We start from the raw sequence: 26,908 nt of genomic DNA on the forward strand, positions 1-26,908 counted from the left end.
AATCCCAGCACTTTGGGAGGCTGAGGCAGGTGGATCACGAGGTCGAGAGATCGAGACCATCCTGGTCAACATGGTGAAACCCCATCTCTACTAAAAATACAAAAAATTAGCTGGGCATGGTGGCGTGTGCCTGTAATCCCAGCTACTCAGGAGGCTGAGGCAGGAGAATTGCCTGAACCCAGGAGGCAGAGGTTGCGGTGAGCCGAGATCACACCATTGCACTCCAGCCTGGGTAACAAGAGCGAAACTCTGTCTCAAAAAAAAAAAAAAACAAAACAAAAAAAAACCAAAAAAAACAGCTTAGGCTAGTTCTAGTTTCTTTTTCTTTTTGCTTTGAGACAGGGTCTCGCTCTGTATCCCAGCCTGAAGTACAGTGGTGAAATCATAGCTCACTGCAGCCTTGAACTCCTGGGCTCAAGCAATCCCCTTGCCTTAGCCTCCTGAATTGCTGGGACTATAAATGCACACCACCATACTTGGCTGATTTTTAAATTTATTTTTGTAGAGATGGGGGGGTGGTGGGGTGGAATCTCACTTTGTTGCCTAGGCTGGTCTTGAACTCCTGGCCTCAAGTAATCCTCCCACTTCAGCCACCCAAAGTGCTGGGATTCCAGGCATTAGTCACCATACCTAGCCTGGCCAGTTGTTGTTTCAGAGCCAACCGTGAGAGAGACAGGAAGTGCCAGGAATCTTAGCTCACTCTTTCAGTGGCGCTGGAAATTAAAACTTACTGTGAATAGAACCAATACTTGTTCTAGGGCTAGGCCCTGGATTCCCGTATAAACCTGCTGCATTGGCTCGGCTGGCAGTCCTTGACTCTGCCTCCCTGCCAAGAACTCTAGTTCCTCAGTAGTCTTGAATTTCTGTCCTGAATGTGGTTTACTTGGCTGGGCCCTGCCCTAGAAGGCCAAATTCTGATTCCTGTATGTTTCAGTCACAGAATAGGGTCCTGTGAGAAATGGTTAGATGACTTGAAACTATAACCTTGAAGGTTATCCAAATGGTAGTACTGCCAGCACTTTTCCTATTAGTACATCATGTCTATTTTGCAGGATGGGTCAAAACATGTGGGTACCGCCTAAGGTTCTTCCATGTGAATCCTGGCATCAGTAGACATTTTGGACTTCATTTTGGCCTCATGGCAGCAAAGATTCCCATGATCCTAAGCACTGACAGAGAAACCTCCAGAATTAAAATTGCATTTCTCCACGATCCTAAGATGCCCGAAAGACTCTGGGTGGTGGAGGTGGGGGGTAACTCCAGCCTCTCAATCATTCGTAGAATTGATAGTCATAACTCTTGACCATTGTTCTTTACCAACAAGTGTGGGTTCTAAGCTAATGATAGTATAAACTAGTTTCCCTATTGGCTTCCACTTCTGTAGCTGTCTACAATATACAGCAATTTAGGAAGAGACCCCAAGCCAGGCGTCCCCAAACTTTTTACACAGGGGGCCAGTTCACTGTCCCTCAGACCGTTGGAGGGCCGCCACATACTGTGCTCCTCTCACTGACCACCAATGAAAGAGGTGCCCCTTCCTGAAGTGCGGCGGGGGGCCGGATAAATGGCCTCAGGGGGCCGCATGCAGCCTGCGGGCCGTAGTTTGGGGACGCCTGCTCTAAGCTATGGACATCAATTTGGAGCTAATCTGAAATCTAATGTATAAGTGAGAAATAATCCATAACCAAAATTTCAAAAGCTCTAGTAGCATTGCAGAGGAAGAGAACTAGCGTGGGAAGTTACAGTTAGTTGAAAGTAAGAGTATGGATAGGTAGAATAGGCAATCTCTGTAATCACAGTTATTGCACATTTCAGAATAGAGGCAAGGAAATCCTCAGGCCATAGCTTTCTTGATGTTGACCACTCCTGGTCATCATAGGGAAGGTTCATATCAAGTGGATGTGGAAGCCATTCCAATGACCTTGGAGAACTGTCAACTTGGAAAGCCCTACCTGGTGAGAGTTGAGTGCTCCAAGAGGCAAGGGTTTTTTTTTTTGTTGTTGTTGTTGTTGTTTTTTCTAAATATCAGAAGGGGTTGAGTCTGAATCCAGATAAAGTTGATATTGACCTAACATCTCGCAAGTGCACCGGAAAATCTGAGGGAACCCTGACCAAGCCTGGATATATATATATATATATATATATATATATAAATAAATATATAAATATAAATATATATAAATATAAATATAAATATAAATATATATGTGTGTGTGTGTATATATATATATATATATATATATATATATATATATATATAAAACAGACACTGACAGTACCTCTCAAAGGAAATCCTTCTTGGTGCTGTCAAGGTTCTTGTCCAGAGAACTTTACAGGACTTTATAGCTAATAATCAACACTGAAAGGTGAGCACATAAGGGCAGCCAGTTGTATATTTTTCTTTTTTTCTGTCGCTCAGCCTGGAGTGCAGGGGTGTGATCTCAGCTCACTGCAGCCTATGCCTCCCAGGTTCAAGCAATTCTTCTGCCTCAGCCTCACGAGTAGCTGGGATAACAGGTGCGTGCCACCATGCCTGGCTAATTTTTGTATGTTTTTGGGTAGAGACAGGGTTTTGCCATGTTGGCCAGGCTGGTCTTGAACTCCTAACCTCAAGTGATCCACTCGCCTCGGCCTCCCAAAGTGTTGTAATTACAAGTGTGAGCCACCATGCCTTGTATTTTGTTATCTAGAACATAGGCTACTTTTACAACCATTGCTGAGATCCTTATTAGTGGCAGGAAAAGGGATTAAAGACAAGAGCTAAAACTGGTCCTAGTCCAGGCCCCCTCTGCTCTCTCCCTCTCTCCCTGTCTCCAACTAATATGTATTCCTTCCAGTAGCAGATTTGCTATGATACTGATGGAGCTTAAATGTCAGATTCTTTTATTTGCCCAGGTCTCTTCTAACCACCCCTGCCCTTTTAAAAATTTGAAATAAATAGTTAAGCTTATGCCTTTGGTAGCTTTACATTTTTTTTTTTTGGAGACAGAGTTTCATTCTTGTTGCACAGGCTGGAGTGCAATGGACTGATTCAGCTCACTGCAACCTCTGCCTCCTGAGTTCAAACGATTCTCCTGCCTCAGCCTCCTGAGTAGCTGGGATTACAGATGTGCACCACCACACTGAGCTAATTTTGTATTTTTAGTAGAGACAGGGTTTCTCCATGTTGGTCAGGCTGGTCTTGAACTCCTGACTTCAGGTAATCTGGCTGCCTTGGCCTCCCAAAGTGCTGGGATTACAAGGGTGAACCACTGTGCCCGGCTTTATTCTTTTCCTTTAGAAGGGCCACTGAAATTGTGTAAGTTTCAGACTCCCCCAAATACAGATTTGTCCAATTCCTACTAAGTGCCAAGCATTATTTCCATCTCCTTAACATCGTCACCATCTCCCCCAGTAAGAATCCACTTGTAGTTCGGACTTATCCTAGCTTCTGAATCTGCCTCTGCAGCTGAGTTTTCCTCTATCCCATGTAGCTTGAGCTTGGCCATATCTTTCCCTTCTGATTCTGTTGCTCAGTAACAGCATGCTTAACCCTTTCCACCCCACCCTTCCATCCCAGGCCACTAATGCTATTTTGATAACTAAGCTGCCTGTCTGTCAGGCCTAGAATGGGGACTCCAAATTGTCACCTGAAGGGGTGGCACTCTGGCTGGAGGGAGATAGCTGAGGGATTTGTCTGGAGGCTGTATCTGTTGCATATGCACTGTTCTTACTTGGATTATATTTTAGAGTGGCTTTTTTCTCTCTTCCAAGTTGCCCCTTGGTACCTTCACTAAGGTTATATCCTAACTCTCTTTCACTGGGGACTGGGTGGGCATAAAAGCAATTATTTATTGGTAAATCTCCACTCAAAAAGAATCTTCATGATATGAGATTCTCCTCTGAAGCATTGTCAATTTGTAAGCATCCCTGGATTCTCTTCCCCCCACTGCCCGGGATGGAGTTTAGCTCTTGTTGCCCAGGCTGGAGTGCAATGGCACGATCTTGGTTCATTGCAACCTCCGCTTCCCAGGTTCAAGTGATTCTCCTTCCTCAGCCTCCCGAGTAGCTGGGATTACAGGCACGTGCCATCACGCCCAGCTAAGTTTTTGTATTTTTAGTAGAGACAGGGTTTCATCATGTTGGCCAGGCTGGTCTCAAACTCCTGACCTCAGGTGATCCAACTGCCTTGGCCTCCCAAAGTGCTGGGATTACAGGCGTGGGCCACCATGCCTGACCTTCTGGCTACTCTTACTGGGAGGAGAGTTTCCTGGCTCCATCTGTAGCTATAGTTAATTGTGGTTTATCTAACAATAATGGAGGAAAGAGAGAAATATAATAGAGAATAATAATGGAGAATAATAGAGAAAAAGTAGTAGCCAGAAATACTTTATGCCTGGTTTTTAGATAATTATAGCATTACTTTTGTAGCTGATCCACAAACTTTATTCTATTAGATTAACATTAAAAATAACATACATCAACTGGAAGCTGAAGCTTGTGTGTAAGACTTAGGCTAAGGATCAGGAACAAAACAACTAGGGATGAAAATATCATAGTTTACAAAGGTGTGGAAGTATAGAAGGATAATTAGCTTCTTCATAGCAGAACTTACTCTGGAAAGTCACATGTTATTCTTAAATATATAACTCACTATGGATTCTATACTATTCTTGTATAACGACTGATTATTCAGGAGATGCAGGTCATAAAACAAGTGTTGTATCTTCTCCTCCCGGTGACAGGCTCGGAAAAACCAGCGTTATCACAATAGGTAGAGAGTTTGATAATTTTTTAGTAAGTATTCATTTTAAAGGTTCTCTACTTATTGTTATTTCTGTTCTAGTCAAAATGTTGGTTTGAGGATATTTTTCTAATTATATTATTTATATTAACATGAGAAATATATTTCTAATTATATTAATTATATTAACATGATTGAAAACAAAGTAAGGCTCCGTCTTACCTTAAAGGAAATAATTTTGTTCTCACAGGAGAGAGTTGAAATTTTTCCACACTTCACAGAGATGGTTACAGCCAGACCTCTAGGCTCGCTATCTTTATACATATATATAATAAATACGGTTTGGGATGCATTTGCTGAAAAAAATATAATAAATGAGAACTCTAGTCAGAAGAAATTTTGCACAGCAACATTTGTGAAAATTTAACCAAAGAACAGTCCTTAATACATTTGTTCCCACTTTGAGACTTGGTCAGTCTGCAGGAGACTATGTACAGCTGGTCAGACATTTTTAAAAACACATTTCAGGCCTGGCATGGTGGCTTATGCCTGTAATCCCAGTATTTAAAAGTTAAAAACAATCTTTTAAAATTCATATCTTTAAAATACTCAAAAAAGTTGCAGCATGTGTGTTGTAACACACATTAAACTGTGGGGTTGTTTGTTTGGGAGGCTGAGACAGGCAGATCACTTGAGGTCAGGAGTCTGAGCCCAGCCTGGCCAACATGGTGAAACCCCATCTCTACTAAAAATACAAAAATTAACCAAGTGTAATAGTGCGTGCCTATAGACGACCCAGCTACTCAGGAGGCTGAGGCATGAGAATCACTTGAATCTGGAAGGAGGAGGTTGTAGTGAGCTGAGATCGCACCACTGTACTGGGTGACAGAGTGAAACTGTGTCTCAAACAAACAACTTCCAATTTAATATGTGTTACACATACATGCTACAACTTTTTTGAGTATTTTAAAGATATGAATTCTAAAAGATCGTTTTTAACTTTTAAATGCTTTTTTTTTTTTTTTTTTTTTTTTTTGAGACGGAGTTTCGTTCTTGTTACCCAGGCTGGAGTGCAATGGCGCGATCTCGGCTCACCGCAACCTCCGCCTCCTGGGTTCAGGCAATTCTCCTGCCTCAGCCTCCTGAGTAGCTGGGATTACAGGCACACGCCACCATGCCCAGCTAATTCTTTGTATTTTTAGTAGAGATGGGGTTTCACCATGTTGACCAGGATGGTCTCGATCTCTTGACCTTGTGATCCACCCGCCTCGGCCTCCCAAAGTGCTGGGATTACAGGCTTGAGCCACTGCGCCCGGCCCAACTTTTAAATGCTAAATAAAATATTTAAAATAGCTGGGCGCGGTGGCTCAAGCCTGTAATCCCAGCACTTTGGGAGGCCGAGGCGGGTGGATCACAAGGTCAAGAGATCGAGACCATCCTGGTCAACATGGTGAAACCCCATCTCTACTAAAAATACAAAGAATTAGCTGGGCATGGTGGCGTGTGCCTGTAATCCCAGCTACTCAGGAGGCTGAGGCAGGAGAATTGCCTGAACCCAGGAGGCGGAGGTTGCGGTGAGCCAAGATCGCACCATTGCACTCCAGCCTGGGTAACAAGAGTGAAACTCCGTCTCAAAAAAATATATATATTTAAAATATATTATTTGTTAAGATGAGCATTCAATATTTTTAAATAATGCACATTCAACTGCTTTAATTCAGCCTAATTTTGATATTTGGAATTCATATTTTGGAAGGCACAGTAGGCTTGATCATTTTCTTTTCAAGTTTTTTTTTTTTTTTAATTTTGAGACAAGGTCTTTATATCACCCAGGCTGGAGTGCAGTGGTTATTCATAGGCTTTATCACAGTGTATTTATAGCCTCAAAGTCCTGGCCTCAAGCAATCCTCCTCCTTGAGCCTCCCAAGTAGCTAGGATTACAGAGAGATGCCACCACACATGGCAACTTAATCATTTTCTATTGTACTCTAAGTTTCTGGGGGAAGATAGACTCATTTGAAATGCATATTTATTTTTAATATTTTGAAAACTATCAGCATTTTCAGCTGTAATGAGCAGGGACTAAGCACCCAACTATAGAGGTTTTAAACAGTTAATGCAATCGTAATGAAGGGATTGGTGATTCAAAGGTAGGCTCAGAGTGGCATGACCCCTATCAATGTCTTATTGTATCCAATTTTTTTACCCCAACTGAAAAACGTGGATGCCTTATAAAGTTTCTTGTAAGTAAAATTGTTATTACTCCTGTGACTTTTCATCTGAGGATTGGGATTAGTATGGAAAAATGTAAGCAGTAAAACACAATGAGAAGAAGTAGCTAGTCACTTCTGTTTGTGAATAAAAAAAATTACCTTCACAGTCAGAATCATTCATATCCTCAAACAGAGGGTGATTTCCTTGGTCGAGGAAGAGAACTTGGTCATTCAAATTTCTTATAATGGATAATTTGTATTTAAGTTTGGCAAAGTGATCTGATTCCAGGTTTTCTATAATAAACATTAAATCTCATTAAAAATACATACTTTCCTTGTTAATCTACAAATAAGTATGCTATATATTTCAGTTTCGAAAACTATTAACGACAATCTTCTGTTCCAGAAGCAGGCACAATAAAGTTGGCTATTTTCTTTTTAACCTACTCTCAAAGGCACACTCAGGTTCTGGTTACCACTCAGAACTATTCTGCTTTTGAAATGTTAACTTCAAGTATCTTACTTTCTGACCAGTCTCTTCTCCTTTTAGTTTTCTTACACTTTTACTTCAACTATACGTGTTCTTAGATTTCACAACATCCTCCAGTCTCTTGACTCTTGTATTTCCTCTCTAACCTCTTCCTATCTTCCCTTCCTTCCCTGTGCAGCTGGATTTCAGAGTTCACGTTGTCTACCATTTTGCTGGGATATTAAATCCCTAACTCATTTGTCTTTCCACTACAAAACTCCAAACATAGCTGCTGAGTGCTGCTGGTGAGCAATAGTACAAGGGTTCAAATCAGTGCCATTACAAGCATATGAGTTGTCAAAACTTCTTTTGCTTTCAAGTTCAGCACTCTCTTGCATAGTTCATAGCCACAATTTCCAATTTTCTTTGCTCTCTTCAGGACCCCTGTAACATCATCTCTGTTTTCATTTTTAGCAAATGATTTCCTGCTCTGCTACTCCACTTACAAACTTAACTCTGGCAGCACCAGAGTTGCTAAAGAAAACTAAAAGGAGAAGAGGCTGGTCAGAAAGTAAGATACTTGAAGTTATCTCCTCTCTCCTTTTTGTCCCAAGGGGAAATGCGAAGGGCTAACCCCATTTGTGCTCGGCATGTACCCTCTACTGAAACCTTGATTTACCAATCATCCTTCTCTTCTATCAACCCAGCAATTCTACCTCCTGGATTTTCTCCTAAAGAAACAATCAGACAAATGTGTAAACATTTTTGTACAGGAATGCTTATGGGAACACTGTTAATAACAACAACAACAACCTGGAAACAAACATCCACCAATTAGGAATGGATTAAACAAAAAGGGCAAAGATATGCCCTTATTGTGAAATGTTATGAATTTAATATAACTGCAATTACTCATTGCCATGGAGAGATGTCCACATATATCACTAACTAGAAAAAGCAGCTTAGGTATGGTATAATCCCTTTTAATATAAATATAAGCATTTCTGTGTCTGTATATAGATATATTGAAAGAAGTATAAATATATTGTATCAAAATGGTAGCTATCATTATTTCTGGGTGGTTTTCATACTTTTATTTTCCATATTATCTTTTTTCATTGCCTGAATTAGTTATAATGAACACATTATTCTCCTAATCAAAAAAGCACAAAGTTCTTTATTTTGAGATTTAAAACTGCTCCATCAACACAGTCTCACCTTGCAGTTAGTCTTGTTTCTCTCCTCCTTTTAACCGCCAAGCTTTTAGTAATAATTGTCCGTATCATTTCCTCACTTTCCATTTACTCATTGCAATCTGCCTCTGCCTCCATTTCACCGTCAAGTTGCTTTCATTGAGATCACCAAACTCCTTGTTACTAAACTAAGAGCTATGTTCCCGCCCTTGATTTTCAAGGCTGTGAAATTCAACACAATGCCTATCCCCTCAGTCCTGAAAAGCTCTCCTGGGAGTTGGTGGAATTCTCTTTGATTTTCTTCTTCCTTTTTTTGGTTAGTCTGCTCTCTGTTCTTTATTAGCTTCTCTTTCTAGCTCCGTTAAATGTAGGTATTCCCCCCAGTTTAGTACTTGGCTTTTACTCTCTCACTACACATTTCCTCTGATTTGTCTTTTTATTGCTACAGATTCAGATGCCATTTCTTTCTTTCTTTTTTTTTTTTTTTTTGAGACGAAGTTTCGCTCTTGTTACCCAGGCTGGAGTGCAATGGCGTGATCTCGGCTCACCGCAACCTCTGCCTCCTGGATTCAGGCAATTCTCCTGCCTCAGACTCCTGAGTAGCTGGGATTACAGGCACGCGCCACCATGCCCAGCTATCAGATGCCATTTCTATGCATAAGCTTTCACCATCTCTATCTCCCACCCAAATCTTTGTCCTGTGCTCAGAACCACATGTACAAGAGTTTACTAGACATCTCTACTAGGATGTTCCGCAGACATCTGAGCTCCAAAACTAAATTCGTCATCCATCGTCCTCTTTGTTCACACCAAAACCTGCTCTTCCTCCTGTGTTTCCTATTTCATGGACTCGTACAAATTGCCTAAGAGAAAAACACAGGCATCATCTTTTCTATTCTCTTCTCCTTTCCAAATCCAACCCTAAATCATGTCCCTTTGATTCTCTCAAGTGTTTCTAAAATCCATTCACAGCTCCTCACCAGCACTCCACTAGGTCTACCTTAATTCATGACACCATAGTTTCCTGTAAGAACTAAAATAACAGCCTCTCAACCCTTTTTTGTCCTCCTCACCCCACACCATCAATTCTTTATACCAAAGCCAGAATGATATTTTAAAAATATGTCATTTCTGAATTTTAAAGAGTCATATGGCTACCTGGAATAAATATTATATTTTCCAGATTTCCTTGCATATGGTGTGGCCATGTTTTTAAATTCTGGTCAATGGAATATGAGGGGAGTTGATGTGTAGAACTTCCAGTTAGAGTCATTGAAAGGAATGGGCCTGACTTCCTCTTGTCTTGACCCTTTCTCGATCATGTTGATGTGGACCCAGGAAGTATGATGATTTTCAACTATGTGAATGAGACCAACAACTAGGGGATGATGGGTAACAAGACTGGAGAACGTCAGGGTCCCAATATCATCAGGTTGCCTCCAGCCATACTACTTCTGAGCTGCCTACTTAGACTTTCTTTGAGAGAAAAATTTTCTATCTTATTCAGCTACTGTATCTTTGGATGTCTTTGTTACAAGAAACTAATCTTTACCCTAGCTAATACATACTGTGCTTAATTAACTCTATTATCTCCAAGATAGATTCACATCTTGGAGTAAGAGAAGGTCTTGCTCAACACCCTAATGATCAGTCCAGCTTCTCTCATAGTTCTCCTATTCCTGCTCTACTTCCATTGTGAATTACCCGGAATTCATCATTAATGCTATGGTTTCTTTCAGATCTTGGCCTTTGAATGTGGTCTTCTTGCCCCATCCATTTGTATCTCCTCTACTTCTAGAATTTTCTGCCCTTCCCCCCACTTCCCGTCACCAACCTGGGAAACTCCCAGGCTTCTTCCCAAAACACTTCTGAAAGGAGGTATTACTGATTTTGGACAATTCTAATGCTTCAATCCCCTTTTCCTATGCAACCCGCCCTGCCCCTGCAACAGAATTCACAACTCCCTGTTAATCTTAGGACCTATGAAACAGGCAGGGTCTATTTTGCAGATTCTAAAAGCTGGAGAATTTTTGAGGATTTTTTAAGGCGTAGAGAAGCATCTTTTGCTAGAGGTTCTTTGTATCTCTTACGGTAATCTTCATTCCAAAGCTGTGCTACTGAGTCCACATTTCTTTGAGGGAAGATTGGTTTTCCAGATAGATTGGTATCATGTGAACCATTTTTTTCTTGGTTGACAATGGTGATATAGATGTGTCTCAAGCAGATACTTAGTTTGCAAAGAAAAATAAATTCATTTATACTTTACCATCATCTTCAGCTAAGGGGGGAGGAAAAGAGAAACAGAATATGTAAAATTTTGTATTTCACTCAGAATTTCCTCTCACCCCATCTTTTACTTTTGCTACTCCTTTTTCTCGAACTCCTATTTTTATGGTGATGGTCTGTCTTGGTTTTCATCAGAATATTATATAATCATCCAAAAGGCCCATAAAATGAAGCTCATTACACTTAGTGTGTTCTCAGGTAATTTAGACATAAAACTTAAACCCAGGGTTTAAAAATTTCAATATGTAGCTAGAAATAAATTTGATAAAATGATACATCACTTAAGAATTTTTTAGCTGGGTGTGGTGGCTCAAGCCTGTAATCCCAGCACTTTGGGAGGCCAAGGCGGGTGGATCACGAGGTCAAGAGATCAAGACCATCCTGGTTAACATAGTGAAACCCCGTCTCTACTAAAAATACAAAAAATTAGCTGGGCACGGTGGCGCGTGCCTGTAGTCCCAGCTACTCAGGAGGCTGAGGCAGGAGAATTGCCTGAACCTAGGAGGCGGAGGTTGCAGTGAGCCGAGATTGCGCCATTGCACTCCAGCCTGGGTAACAAGAGCGAAACTCCGTCTTAAAAAAAAAAAAGAACTTTTTACAAAGGTTTTTTTTTTTTTTTTTTTTTTTTTTTTTTTTTTTTTTGAGACAGGGTCTACTGTCATGCAGCCTGGTGTATTCTGGTGGGATCATAGCTCACTGCAGGCTCGAATTCCCAGGCTCAAGCCATCCTCCTACTTCAGCCTCCAAAGTAGGTAGGAGGTGTGTAGAGATGAAGTCTCGCTTTGTTGCCCAGGCTTCTAAATGAAGGTTTCAGATGAAGGCAAACTTTCAAATGAAGCCAAATTGCTCATAGATTAATCATAAGAATCAATTTTTAGGCCAGTGTGGTAGTTCATGTCTGTAATCCCAGCACTTTGGGAGGTGGAGGCAGGCAGATCATCTGAGGTAAAGAGTTTGAAACCAGCCTGGCTAACATGGCAAAACCCTGTCTCAGTTAAAAATACAAAAAATTAGCCAGGCATGGTGGGGTGCACATGTAATCCCAGCTACTCAGGAGGCTGAGGCAGGAGAATTGCTTGAACCCCAGAGGTGGAGGTTGCAGTGAGCAGAGATCATGCCACTGTACTCCAACCTGGGCAACAGAAAAAAAAAAAAAAAAAAAAAAAAAGGATCGATTTTTACTTGTCAAACATACTTACATAAAATGGTGTAACTCACAGAACTTGAAATTTAGAGATTCTCTTATATAATTTGCCAATTTGCTTTGGGAAATTGTATTTCCTGAGTGCACCCAGTTTTGTACTGGGATTTTTCCCATGGAAATCCCATGAAAACTGGGATTTTCTTTTTTTGTTTTGAAAACTGGGATTTTCATGATGTGCACTTACTGCCACCTGGAGAGTGAGCCACTGCTAATTAAAGTACCAGGACATGTGGTGTGACAAGGTGCTAGACCTTGGATATGTTAGGGTTAGTTTCTAGAGGTTCACTAATTTTTTAAAGAGCCATTATTATTATAATTAAATTTGGTAACAAAAAGAGTCACTTAATAGTTCACCCCACAATATCTTTTCTAGTTGAATAGATTTATCTGAACCTGGTATTTGTTCTATGGCATTAGACTTACCTCTAAAGTAAAGTGCATCGCCAGTAAATTTCATTTCCACAAAGTTGATGCAATTGTCTTCTACTGGTTCAGCAGCCATCTTTACTCCTAAGGAAAGCAAAGAGCCATCTGTTCAAAGATAATGATTGTCCCTTTTACTACTACTTTACACTGCCTTCAAGTTCAGAGGTCAGTTAACCACCTAGTATACTGATGAACAATCTGGACATTTAATAAATGCCAGAAGTGCAGCTTATGAATACCCATGTCTAAATGTTCTCTTACAAATCATCAGATATTCGGAATATGGAAAGATTTTCTCATTAAACAATATTATAAAGGGCAGATAGGCCAGGCGCAGTGGCTCACGCCTGTAATCCCAGCACTTTGGAAGGTCAAGGTGGGCAGATCACCTGAGATCGGGAGTTTGAGACCAGCCTGACCAACATGGAAAAACTCCTTCTCTAAAAATACAAAATTAGCTGGGCGTGGTGGCACATGCCTGTAATCCCAGCTACTTGGGAGGCTGAGGCAGGAGAATCGCTTGAACCCAGGAGGTAGAGGTTGCGATGAGCCAAGATGGCGCCATTGCACTCCAGCCTGGGCAACAAGAGCAAAACTCCATCTCGGGGGGCGGGGAAGGCAGCTAAGTGGCCCACTGCTGAACTGAATCATTATTCTAATAGTCCTTGAGAAATAGAAATATATTATCAATATAAATGTAATTTCATTTGAGGATGCCAGAAACACATCTAATCCTGCCCTTTAAGAATAACTGACTTCATCCTTCTCTTACAATCAGTGGGTTCCTGTGGGTGAGAGGCTGAAGGCTTATGTCACCACTAATCTTCATAGAAATGCAAATTGAAACCACAGTGACATACTATCTTAGACCAATCAGAATGGCTGTTACTACAAAAAATAACATATGTTGTTGAGGATGCAGAGAAAAGGGACATATGACATGTTTGTCGGCCATTTGTATGTCTTCTTTTGAAAAACATCTATTCATGTCCTTAGCTCAGTTTTGAATGGGATTATTTGTTTTTTGTTGTGAGCTGTTTGAGTTTCTTGTAAGTTTGAGATATTAGTCCCCTGTCAGATGTATAGTTTGCAAATATTTCTCCCATTCTGCTGGTTGTCTATTTACTCTGTTGATTATTTCTTTTGCTATATAGAAGCTCTCTAGTTTAATTAAATCCCAAATGTTTATTTTTGTTTTTGATGCCTGTGCTTTTGAGGTTTTGGTCATGAATTCTTTGCCTAGACCACTATCTAGAAGAGTTTTCCCCAGGTTTTTTTCTTTTTATTATTTTATAGTTTTAGGTGTTACATTTGTCTTTAATTCATCTTGAGTTGATTTTTGTACATGATGAGAGATATGGGCCCAGTTTCATTCCTCTGCATATAGCTGTCCAATTTTCCCAGCACAAATTATTGAAACTGGTATCCTTTTCCCATTGTATGTTCTTGTCAGCTTTGCCAAAAATCAGCTGGCTGTTAAGTATGTGGCTTTATTTCTGAGATCTCTATTCTGTTCCTTTGACATATGTCTGTTTTATATCACTTCCATTGCTGTTTTGGTTACTATAGCCCTGTGGTGTAATTTGAAGTAGATAAAAATTTTTTGATAACTCTGTTCCAATATTTATTTGGTTTCTATTATACAGCTAAGTATTTAATTTTATGGCTAGAAAAACATTATTCTGAGAAGGGGTCCACAGTCTTCAGATTTCCCATGAAAGCCCATGCCACAGAAATGATTAGGAAGCTCCTACACTGGAATTCACTTGGGTCCCTGAAAGCAGTTATGGTTGGGACTCTAAGGAAGGTGGTTGAGTCACCGTTGTCAATGGTACATAGAGGAGCAGCCATAAAACTGTGCTCATAGGCAGAGAACTGACTCAAATTCTTTCTAACTTAATCTAAAAGCAAGCATGTGTGGTAGAGTAAGCAGGAAATTAAAACTCAGTTGAAAAAACTTAATTCATATTAAGCTGACTCCAAATACTTGTTAGTTGGTGGCTATTTAACAGTTTTTTTTTTTTGTTTTTTCTTTTTTAGAGACAGAGTTTCACTATGTTGGCCAGGATGGTCTTGATCTATTGACCTTGTGATCCACAGCCTCGGCCTCCCAAAGTGCTGGGATTACATGCACTAGCCACCACGCCCGGCCTTTTTCTTTTTAAATAGAGATGGGATCTCATTATGTTGTCTATGCTGGTTTTTTTTTTTTTTTTTTTTTTTTTTTTTTTTGAGATGGAGTACAGTGGTGCAATCTCGGCTCACTGCAACCTCTGCCTCCTGAGTTCAAGCAATTCTCCTGCCTCAGCCTTCCAAATAGCTAGGACTACTGGTGTGCACCACCATGCCCAGCTAATTTTTGTATTTTTAGCAGAGACGGGGTTTCACCATGTTGGAGGATGGTCTGGATCTCTTGACCTCGTGATCCATCTGCCTCATCCTCCCAAAGTGCTGGGATTACAGGTGTGAGTCACCATGCCCGGCTGTCCAGGCTGGTTTTTAACTCCTGGACTCAAGTGATCCTCTCTCCTCAGCCTTCCAAAGTGCTTGAGATTAAAGGCATGAGGCACCATACCCAGGCCTCATTTAACAGTTTTATCTAGGTTTATTTTCGTATGCTCATCTAAATGTGAATAGTTATTAAATGTATCTTATTTAGATACCTTTTTTTTTGTTTTTGAGACAGAGTTTCGCTCTTGTTACCCAGGCTGGAGTGCAATGGCGCAATCTTGGCTCACCGCAACCTCTGCCTCCTGGTTCAGGCAATTCTCCTGCCTCAGCCTCCTGAGTAGCTGGGATTACAGGCACTAAACACCATGCCTAGCTAATGTTTTGTATTTTTAATAGAGACGGGGTTTCACCATGTTGACCAGGATGGTCTCGATCTCTTGACCTCGTGATCCACCCACCTCGGCCTCCCAAAGTGCTGGGATTACAGGCTTGAGCCACCGTGCCCGGCAATAACTTTTTTTTTTTTGAGATGGAGTCTCACTGTGTCACCCAGGTTGGAGTGTAGTGGTAAGATCTCTGCTCACTGTTAATACCCACGCCACCCCTCTCACCTCGCCTCAAGTGATTCTCCCACCTTAGCCTCCTAAGTAGCTGGGACCACAGATGCGTGCCACCACACCCAGCTAAGTTTTTGTATTTTTGGTAGAGATGGGTTTCACCATGTTGCCCAGTCTGGTCTCGAACTCCTGAGCTCAAATGATTTGCCTGCCTTGGCCTCCCAAAGTTCTGGGATTATAGACATGAGCCACCATGCCTTGCCAACACATTTAAGTAAAATAAGAACTGATGTACAAATAAATTTAAATAAACATTTAAATATTATAAAATTTAAATATTTAACATTTAAATATTATATTAAATATTAGAAAATATTTATAATATTTAAATTTACAATTTAGAGTTATCACTTAGTTTTTAAAAGGAGGGGATAAGGAGACTCTTAGGGAAAAATAATATAGCAAAGGATGAAAAGGTTGCAGAGATAAGTCTAAAATTTTTTAGGCTACAGTGCAACGGCAGTCTCTGCTTACTGCAACCTCCGCCTCCCAGGTTCAGGTGATTCTCCTGCCTTAGCCTCCTGAGTAGCTGGCATTACAGGTGTGTGCCACCACAACTGGCTAATTTTTGTATTTTTAGTAGAGACGGGGTTTTGCTATGATGACCAGACTGATCTTGATCTCCTGACCTTGTGATCCACCCACCTCAGCCTCCCGAAGTGCTGGGATTACAGGCATGAACCACCGCGCCTGGCCCCAAGTCTAAAATTTTTTTTTACCAAAGCCAAAACCAACTTTAATATTAAAAATCAGAACAATAATGACTAGATCGTGAGCTCCATGAGGTCATTTTCTTTATTCCCCTTTATGGTTTCATTGCTGAACGTGGCCTTGTTATAAGTGTCAGAAGGTATCTGTTAATGACTGCATTAACTGAGAAGGCAGACATTTGTTAACCTGAAAGGGACTCTGTGTTTTGATTAGTTATCAGTTGGTGAAATAATGACTAGCATGATCTTCTCTACGAACTTTAATATTATGTAATACACACATATTTATTAAAGTAATTCACCTAAAATGCACTAAGCAGTATGGGCAGGAATCAGATTAAATTACTAGTGTTTACCACTTTGAGTACATAGTTACTCAATGAGTGAATGGATTTAGAGAAGGACAATACTTGAGCTGATTCACCAGTTAAGGTTCGATCATCAGCTAGGCACCAGGAATGTGTCTAGAAGCTGACTGAACCATACATGAATGACAGTTAGCTCCTACGCTCCAGTGACTCAAGAGTCTAATGGGAGAGAAGAATCTATAAGGAGTTACAAAATAATATAATGGATGATGTAAGAGCTGGAGGTACGAGAGATTCATTCTTTCTGTTTGATGGTGCTGGAAAAGGTTGCCATAGGAAGTGGTGACTGTGCTGCCTTGAAAAAGAAGCAGGTATTTTCAAGGCCAGGGGAAGAGCCTCCAACAAGAAGAAACAATGTGAACAAAGGCTAGGCAGCAGGGAGACTGAGAGAACATGGGTTGTTTGAGGCCTCAACATTTTTACCGTAAACAAGGCAAATGTGATCACATTTTACAGAAAAAATGCATTTCTAAAGATCTCACAAAGTTCAAGATTTTTTTTTTTTTTTTTTTTTTTTTTGAGGCGGAGTTTTGCTCTTGTTACCCAGGCTGGAGTGCAATGGCGCGATCTCGGCTCACCGCAACCTCCACCTCCTGGGTTCAGGCAATTCTCCTGCCTCAGCCTCCTGAGTAGCTGGGATTACAGGCACGCGCCACCATGCCCAGCTAATTTTTTGTATTTTTAGTAGAGACGGGGTTTCACCATGTTGACCAGGATGGTCTCGATCTCTTGACTTTGTGATCCACCCACCTCGGCCTCCCAAAGTGCTGGGATTATAGGCTTGAGCCACCGCGCCCGGCCCCTCCCATAGTTCAAGATTAACTTTTCTTTTCTTTCCTTTTTTTTTTTTGAGATGAAGTTTTGCTCTTGTTGCCCGGGCTGCAGTGCAATGGCACTATCTCAGCACACCACAACCTCTGCCCTCCGGGGTTCAAGCAATTCTCCTGCCTCAGCCTCCTGAGTAGCTGGAATTATAGGAATGCATCACCACACCCAGCTAATTTTGTATTTTTTTAGTAGAGATGGGGTTTCTCCATGCTGGTTGGTCTCAAACGCCTGACCTCAGGTGATCCACCTGCCTCGGGCTCCCAAAGTGCTGGGATTATAGGTGTGAGCCACTGTCCCCAGCCAAGATTAACTTTTCTTTAGGAAAAATGTAAAAGCATGAGAGGAGATATTCTTGGAGTACATAAACCTACAACAACCAAAGCATATTCTTGCTTTCTTTCTTCAACTTTCTTAGCATTATTACTAGTGTTTTGTAGCCTGCTGTCTCCACACAGACTATCATGGAGGTATTTGGCCTTTTTAATACTGTTTTCTTGAATGCAACTTTTGTTTCAACATATTTATTTGGAGTTTTTTTTTTTTTTTCACACAGCAGTAACAATATATCCCTTAGCACTTGGATAACATTATCATATATAAATAAATATAAATATATACATATATTAAAAAAAATTTTTTTAAAGATGGGGTTTCACCATGTTTGTCAGGCTGGTCTTGAACTCCCAACCTCAGGTGATCCACCCACCCTGGCCTCCAAAGGGCTTGGATTACAGGTGTGAGCCACCATGTTCGGCCTATAAAAATATTTTAAGTTATGTTAAAAAAATAGCACAATAATAACCTGTATGTCTGAAGAACTTCTGAGATAAAGTCTAATTTACATAACACCAACATGGAAGCAGATAATTCTACCAGGCATAAGAGACACTTGCATGTGGCGGAGTACCAGTTTATAACTCATCTGACCTACCAGCTTTGAAATTGTGTCATTCTAGATAAACTATTTGGAAGAGTCAACATTATTTCCATTTTGCCCATATAAACTATATTTTTTATATTTTGCCTAATTCAATTCACATAAAATGCAACTTGCAGTGTAGTTTGATGAAAGCTTGGAAAGAAGAGTCAGATTACAAAGGCCTTGTGTAAGCAAGCCAAAGAGTTTGAATTTTTTTTTTCCTGAAAATAAGTAGTGACTTAAATAGGAGAAGGATATGGTCAAATTTGTGTTTTAAAAAGCTCACTCTAGAAGCAATGGAAAGAATGGATCTGGGCCAGTCATGGTGGCTCACACCTGTAATCCCAGCACTTTGGGAGGCTGAGGCAGGTGGATTGCTTGAGATTAGGAGTTTGAGGCCAGCCTGACCAACATGGTGAAACCCCATCACTACTCAAAATGCAAAATTAGCCAGGCGTGATGGCACATACCTGTAGCCCCAGCTACTCGGGAGGCTGAAGCAGGAGAATTGCTTGAACCTGGAAGGCGGAGGTTGCAGTGAGCCAAGATCACACCACTGCACCCCAGCTTGGGCAACAAGAGCGAAACTCTGTGTCAACAACAACGACAACAACAAAATGGATCTGATTGAACAAAATTGGACAGAGGTTAGACAACAACTACAGAAGCAATTTTAACAGTTACAAGTTTTTTTTTTTTTTTTTTTTTTTTTTTTTTTTTTTGAGACGGAGTTTCGCTCTTGTTACCCAGGCTGGAGTGCAATGGCGCGATCTCGGCTCACCGCAACCTCCGCCTCCTGAGTTCAGGCAATTCTCCTGCCTCAGCCTCCTGAGTAGCTGGGATTACAGGCATGCGCCACCATGCCCAGCTGATTTTTTTGTATTTTTAGTAGAGACGGGGTTTCACCATGTCGACCAGGATGGTCTCGAACTCTCGACCTCGTGATCCACCCGCCTCGGCCTCCCAAAGTGCTGGGATTACAGGCTTGAGCCACCGCGCCCGGCCTGTTTGTTTTTTGTTTTAGACGGAGTCTTGCTCTGTCACCAGACTGGAGAGTGCAGTGGTGCAATCTCGGCTCACTGCAACCTTCACCTCCTAGGTTCAAGCAATTCTTCCGCCTCAGCCTCCTGAGTAGCTGGGACCATAGGCGCGTGTCACCATGCCTGGCTAATTTTTTTTTTGTATTTTTAGTAGAGATGGGTTTTCACCGTGTTGGCCAGGATGGTCTCGATCTCTTGACCTCATGATCCACCTGCTTCAGCCTCCCAAAGTGCTGGGATTACAGGTGTGGGCCGCCGAAACCGGCCAACCAGTTAAGACTATAAACTAAGGTAGTGAATTCAAAAGATACTAAGCAGCAGGATTTTCCAGCTAGTCTGTTGTGGTCAAACAGAAGAAGGAGGAACTGAGGGTGACTTTGCAGTTTTTGGCTTGGGCAATTTGTTGAGTGGTTACTTCATTGATAAGAAAAAAGAGAATGAAAAAACAGCTCAGATGGAAAATAATTAGTCCAGTTTTATAAATCTGAGATGTGTCACAAAAGTCATGAGAGAAAGGGTTTCAGGAGGGGCTGCTTGAGATCAGAAACTGTAGAGCTCATAATTTATATATAAGCTTAAACTTGTTTATTGAATTTAGCAATTAGAAAGTTTTGGGTAACTGTACAACAGTTTGGGTAAAGTGGAGTTAGCAGATGGTAGCAGGATGAGTATCTAGGACAGAATGGGAGCAGAAAAAGTAAGGACAGTGACTATAAACTATTCTTTTAGGCAGTCTGGCTACAAAAAGAGTTAGGGTAGTAGTTACTGGGACGGGGGTGGGGAGTGGATAGCTATATACAATGTACAAATTTTAATTTCACTCCAGATACATAGTTCCAATTGTAAGAGACCTAATAAATTACTTTTCAAAACATGTCCTAGTTACTTGCCTAAAACCAAAACCTGGGGGTCATTCTTAACTCCTTTGTCTAAACTTCCCCTTGTCTGACAACTACCTTAGATTCTAACTCAGAAATGTCTCCAGAATCTGGTGTCTCCTCTCTGTCTCCAACAGCACTGTTTTAAGTCAAGCCCTCTTCACCCCTGGCATTTGCTATTTTAATACTCTTCTACTTGGTTTTCTTGCTTCCAGACTCTCTTCCATTGTTCCAGGTTTATTCTCTCTGCCAGGCCAGAACTACTTCCCCTGCTTTTTTTTTTTTTTTTTTTTTTTTTTTTTTTTTTTTTTTAAAGCCTGCAAACCTTGCCTCATCTTTCATCCTGTAACTCCCAGCTTTAATAGTTTCTCTAGGAAAACTTCCTGCTCTTTAATTCTTAGCTCATTATTCTCTTCTCAGAGTCCCACCTCCCTCACATCTGTTCATGTTTCTTGAATAGCTCTTACAACCCTGAATTGAGATTACTTTGATTAAAAATAGGTCTGTTCAGCTTCCATCTGAGTTTTAAGACAATTAGTTGTCTTTTCCCCACCAGAATCTTTTCTTTCTTTTTTTTTTTTGAGACGGAGTTTCGCTCTTGTTACCCAGGCTGGAGTGCAATGGTGCAATCTTGGCTCACCGCAACCTCCGCCTCCTGGGTTCAGGCAATTCTCCTGCTTCAGCCTCCTGAGTAGCTGGGATTACAGGCACGCACCACCATGCAACTAATTTTTTGTATTTTTAGTAGAAACGGGGTTTCACCATGTTGACCGGGATGGTCTTGATCTCTTGACCTCATGATCCACCTGCCTTGGCCTCCCAAAGTGCTGGGATTACAGGTGTGAGCCAACGCGGCCGGCCCCCGCCTCCCCTGCCCCCGCCCCCCGGAATCTTTAACACCTGGAAAGAGCTTATCACACAGTAGGAACTCAATAAATGTTCTATGAATAAGAGTTTGCTATGATAAACCTTACTGCCATGACAACAGTGTAGAAAGGGATGTGTAGAAGTCTTTTTATCTTAAACTTTCCCTCCACCTGAAAGCCAACGAGGAGAAGGAAGAACATGAGAGAAGCCTGAAAATAGAATTTTAAAAATAGAATGATTTTTCTAATGTCGTCTCCAATTTTTCCCTAGTAGTTTCTTTCTTATTTCATGTGTTTATTCTGAATTCTTTATTCTTATTTTCTTACAATTCTTGTTGTCAACACATCTATGATCACTTGCAAGTGGTGAGTTCTCATCTAGATTTCTCCTCCCCTCAATTTTCCTCTTCCTTTCTCATCCATGTTTCTTTGCTTTAACTCTAATCTACGAAAATTATAGTATCCATTGGATAAAAACGTTTTGACTATTTCATCTAAAATTCTCAAACTATTGACTTATTATTTTTTTTTTTAAGTTGTAAAGCACCTCAGAAAGATCCTCCCAGGAGTAACCAGTGACAGTTTGTTCTTTAAAACAAACAAACAAACAAACAAAAAGTTTTAGTTATTGCAATACTTTGAAAACTAGGCAGAGGCTAGTGAATGGCAGAATTTCATTATGGAAATTAGGCCACATGAGTTCCAGTTTTGTCTGGGGCAAGTCACTTAATTCTGAGGGTCTCAGTTTCCTCATTTGGACAAGGAAGTTGGATAGTCAATCTTTAAGGTCTGTTTCATCTCTAGACTCTAGTTAAGGCTGTAAGGAGAGAACCATTAATATGTAGCAAATGGCCTACTAACCACTTCTTCATAATTCTAAGATAATACATATTTATGGAATATTTATTATACAACCAGCATTGTTAAGCCACTAACAGTTTAGAAACATACTATTAGGCCAGGCATGGTGGCATATGCCTGTAATCCCAGCACTGTGGGAGGCTGAGGCAGGTAGATCACTTGAGATCAGGTGTTCAAGACCAGCCTGGCCAACATGGTGAAACCCTGTCTCTACTAAAAATACAAAAATTAGCCGGGTACAGTGGCATGTGCCTTGTAGTCCCAGATACTTGGGATGCTGAGGCAAGAGAATTGATGGAATGAGGCAGAGGTTGCAGTGAGCCAGGTTCATGCCACTGCACTCCAGCCTGGGTGACAGAGCAAGACTCCATCTCAAACAACAACAACAACAAACATACTAGTAAAATAAAAGTTAAAATGCCTTAAACTTGAAAAGCAACTATGATTATGTTTATCCTTGCTGTGGAATTCCAATCCTGTTGAATAGGTATGGGATAAAATGAGGGAGCATGCTACATAACTAATTGCCTAAAACCAGGTAGATAGTTATCTTGACAGCAACAAGATCAAAACCTAAGTTTTCAGTTCTTTTTTTTGTGTGTGTGTGATTGACCTGCAAACTTTTCAGTTCTATAAATCATTTTGTCCTTGAAAACTTTGCCATCTTATTATGTATGCGTGTGAATGTGGAAGAGGTAAGAATAGAAGAAAACTTTAAAAATTAGATAATTAATTTTAATTATCTAATTAGATAATTATGCCTTATAAAAGGCATAGATAATTATGCCTTATAAAAGGCATAATTAATAAACTGCTAAATACAGACTCAAAGCAAAATATCAAAATGGAACTGATGTAGTTTAAATGGCCTAGTTTGAATAGGAGAATTGAATTGAATCTCAAAGAATGCTTAAAGATATGAATGGAGAAGGAAATGGACCAGCATTTATGCAATAATCAAAACAATGATGTGTTGGAGGTGAACTGAATGGAGTGATTTTTTGTTTTTGAGACACAGTCTTGGTCTGTCACCCAGGCTGGAGTGAAGTGATGCGAAAAACACAGCTCACTGTAGCCTTGACCTCCTGGGATCAAGTGATCCTCTCGCCTCAGCCTCCTGAGTAGTTGGGACTATAGGCACGTGCTACCACGTCTGACTAATTTTTGTATTTTTTTGTAGAGACAGGGTTTTGCCATGCTACTCAGGCTAGTTTTAAACTCCTGAGCTGAAGGGATCCACCTTTCTTGGCCTTCCAAAATGTTGGGATTATAGGTGTGAGCCACTGTATCCAGTCTGTGATTTTGGGATTGCAGTGGAACAGTCCTGCTGTTTTACAGTGAACACAAGGTAAAGTGAGATTAGAGTATGGAGGGCACTGGAAATCATGTAAAACAGTAAATTTAATCTCATAGGCAATAGGAAAACATTGCAGATAAAAAGTTATTTTTGAAGAAAGTTTTTTTTTTTTTTTTTTTTTTTTTTTTTTTGAGAAAGTCTCACTTTGATGCCCAGTGGCCCAGCTTACCACAGATTCAACCTCCTGGGCTCAAGCAATCCTCAGTATCCTGAGTAGTTCTACAGGCATGCACGGACACACCCAGCTAATTATTTATTTTTTTGTAGAGTTGATGCTGCCTTGGTTGTTCTCAAATTCCTGGGCTCAGGCAATCCTCCTGCCTCTGTCTCCCAAAGTGCTGAGATTTCAGGCATGAGCTACTGCACCTGGCCTGAAGGAAAATTTAATAGAACTTTAAGTAGCTTACTATAGGCAAAAAGAGGAATTTCAGTTGTCCCAAAATTTAGGGTGTCCTAATTTTTGTTATTCAACTTCAAATAGAGATATTTATTTAGCCCTTCCCTTATTGTGAAACAAAATTACCCGGGGAAATTCTATACTATCCAATCGTAGCCCAGCCCAAAGGTGTTGGGGCAGGTTACCATGGGCAAATTTTTTTCTTTCTTTTTCTTTTTTTTTTTTTTTGAGACGGAGTTTCGCTCTTGTTACCAAGGCTGGAGTGCAATGGCGCAATCTCGGCTCACCGCAACCTCCGCCTCCTCGGTTCAAGCAATTCTACTGCCTCAGCCTCCTGAGTAGCTGGGATTACAGGCATGTACCACCATGCCCAGCTAATTTTTTGCATTTTTAGTAGAGACGGGGTTTCACCATGTTCACCAGGATGGTTTCGATCTCTCAACCTCGTGATCCACCCACCTCGGCCTCCCAAAGTGCTGGGATTACAGGCTTGAGCCACCGTGCCTGGCCTGCTTTCTTTTAATGTAACTGATTCTGTCTTGAGACTCGCTTTAAAGAGAAGCTTATTTATTTTACCACTCTAAAACAGTGATTCTCAGGAAGTTCTTAAAGTGAAAGCTATTTCTAATAATTCTAAGATGTAATTTGTCTTTTTCACTCATTCTCTCATGAGCGTACAACAGAGTTTACCAGAGGCTACATTCTGTGCAATATTGCAATAGTCTGAATGCAAAGAGATGAGAATCCAGCTCATCTATCTGGCTTCTATTAAACCAGTTAAAACACTTGTAGAAATAAAAAAAAAGTGTCACTCTTTACGCTTGTTTTTTTGTTGTTGTTTAAAAAGTACATAGTTGGCTGGGCGCGGTGGCTCACGTCTGTAATCCCAGCAGTTTAGGCGGCTGAGACGGGTGGATCATGAGGTCAGGAGTTCGAGACCAGCCTGGCCAACATGGTTAAATCGTGTCTCTACTAAAAATACAAAAATTAGTTGGGCGTGGTGGTGCGCACCTATAGCCCCAGCTACTTGGGAGGCTGAGGCAGGAGAATTGCTTGAACCTAGGTGGAGGTTGCAGTGAGCCAAGATCATGCCACTGCACTCCAGCCTGGGTGACAGAGTGAGACTCCATCTCAAAAAAAGAAAGAAAAAAAGAATGAAAAAAAAGTATAGTCATCTTTTATTAAAATTGTTACTTATGCTAACGTGATATGCTTAGTGTAAAGAAATTATAAGAGCAAAAAGTTTGAGAACCTCTCCTCTAAAGTGATACTCTCCCATATTTAATAAAAGAAAATAATTCTATTCTGACTTTGCTTATATTTCTTACGTTGACACTGACTGTTCATTGTAGTGATGTTAGATGGTTTATATTCCTCTCGATTGCTTTTCTAGCTTATTTTCATCTAATTGCCATGGCTGGCTTTCTACATAAAGAGGAATGAAATTTCTTACCTGTGACAAATAGTTTCTTGCAAGTGGAAACGATCTGGAAGGTCTGAGGTCCCTTTTCTCGTCCTGAGGCTGTGTAGATTGCAGCAGGTGACAGCCACTTTAGCAGCCAGAGGTGGCAGCTGCAGCCAGAACTGGCAGCCAGGAGTGCACTGGGAAACAACTCCTGCTGCCAGTGCAGGCAGTCGCCAGGGAGAGAAGGGCCAAGAGCCTGGGAGAGAATGAGGAAGCAGGTGGAGGAGGGGAGGAGACTAATGGCTGGCACGCCTTGGGCCCGCCTTCTAACAGGCTCTTTTGAAGTGGAAGAGGTTACGAGTATTTCTTTTAATGTAGTATCACTATTTTAATGAAATCTTTTCTTCTGTAAAAGTTGGGGCTCAGTGCCTTCCAAAACCTGTACCTTTTTCTGAAGTACACACAAACACTTCATGAAAGCACCTCCTTAGTCCATCAGAAGCATCTTCTTTTCTCATCCATCTCTCTTCATTTTCAGACTTCCTGGTCACATTTCAGCACAAAGCTTTTTCTTACCTTACAATGCAGAATAATCAGTCCTATTGGGGTAATTCCTACGATGTTACAACACTTAAAATATTTCTAAAATATAACTTTTTAAGAAAGTAACATTTTGCAAAATATTTTCTTTTACTTTATAATGTCATTCAGGACTTCCCCTCCCTCCCAAGCTCAAAACAGTGTCAAAGGGTGGTTAATACAGGTCATTAATATTTACTTTTCAGTGAAACAGGAGTCCATTTTTATAAAGCTTCTTTATCTGCTATATCAGATGCAAGCCACATGCATACCATCATTAGAATTTTATTTAACAATTTTAAAATTTCCTGCAATGGAAAGTAAGCTTGGGGAGAGAGATACCAAAATTCAGATACAGGGCAAATGTTTACTTACAGTTCCCAGTGTTAAAACTTTCCATTCCTGGAATGATAGCAAAGACTGACTTAAAATATTTGAAATACAATTTAAGGATACGTATTTTTAGGGCTTATGCTCATTTGTTAAAAAATAGTCTTATAAAATGCAACTTTTAAAGAGAAAAGTGTAAATATCACAGTCTTGAAAATAATTAGTGGAAACAGAATTTCTTAGCTATTTTTTTTTTTTTGAACATGTGCTAAATGTATTACTTTGCTAGGAAGGGAATTAACAAAGTAACATTTGTTTTCGTTTTTTGCTAGTACAGAGAGGGTATACAAACAGTGCTTCCTAGAGTCATGGAACAAAATGCTTACATAAACACCACTTTTTGTTTGTTTGTTTTAAAAACAAGATAGGGTTTTCATTTCGGGAAGTCATAAAAACATCATGTCCTTCAGCAGTGATTACAAAGGAAGTCTGTGGCAGGGTGGTTGGAAGTGACTGGTATGGTGACTATCAGAAGAAAAAAAATAGTACATTTAAGAAGTATATGGGGCCGGGCGCGGTGGCTCACGCCTATAATCCCAGCACTTTGGGAGGCCGAGGCGGGTGGATCACGAGGTCAAGAGATCGAGACCATCCTGGTCAACATGGTGAAACCCCATCTCTACTAAAAATACAAAAAATTAGCTGGGCATGGTGGCACGTGCCTGTAATCCCAGCTACTCAGGAGGCTGAGGCAGGATAATTGCCTGAACCCAGGAGGCGGAGGTTGA

The 26,908-nt window shown here is 40.7% G+C and overlaps 1 protein-coding gene across 2 annotated transcripts in view; it reads right to left on the bottom strand.

Moving 5' to 3' along the window:
• IL18 (interleukin 18) overlaps nucleotides 1-25,687 on the bottom strand; it is a 28,470-nt gene extending 2,783 nt beyond the window's left edge. Inside the window, exons 1-5 of one of the 2 annotated variants that reach the window (XM_074400579.1) lie at nucleotides 25,260-25,687; nucleotides 12,512-12,619; nucleotides 10,865-10,876; nucleotides 7,096-7,230; nucleotides 4,946-5,079 (exon numbers count right to left, since the gene is read on the bottom strand). In XM_074400579.1, coding sequence (XP_074256680.1) covers nucleotides 4,946-5,079; nucleotides 7,096-7,230; nucleotides 10,865-10,876; nucleotides 12,512-12,590 — 360 coding nt within the window. In that variant the 5' untranslated portion in view covers nucleotides 12,591-12,619; nucleotides 25,260-25,687. The remainder of the gene's footprint in view (nucleotides 1-4,945; nucleotides 5,080-7,095; nucleotides 7,231-10,864; nucleotides 10,877-12,511; nucleotides 12,620-25,259) is intronic. The other variant, XM_003923706.3, reaches the window with a different exon arrangement.
• Between the last annotated feature and the right edge of the window lie 1,221 nt (nucleotides 25,688-26,908).

This window comes from Saimiri boliviensis, chromosome 6 (genome assembly GCF_048565385.1).
Source record: "Saimiri boliviensis isolate mSaiBol1 chromosome 6, mSaiBol1.pri, whole genome shotgun sequence".
Classification (NCBI taxonomy): domain Eukaryota; kingdom Metazoa; phylum Chordata; class Mammalia; order Primates; family Cebidae; genus Saimiri; species Saimiri boliviensis.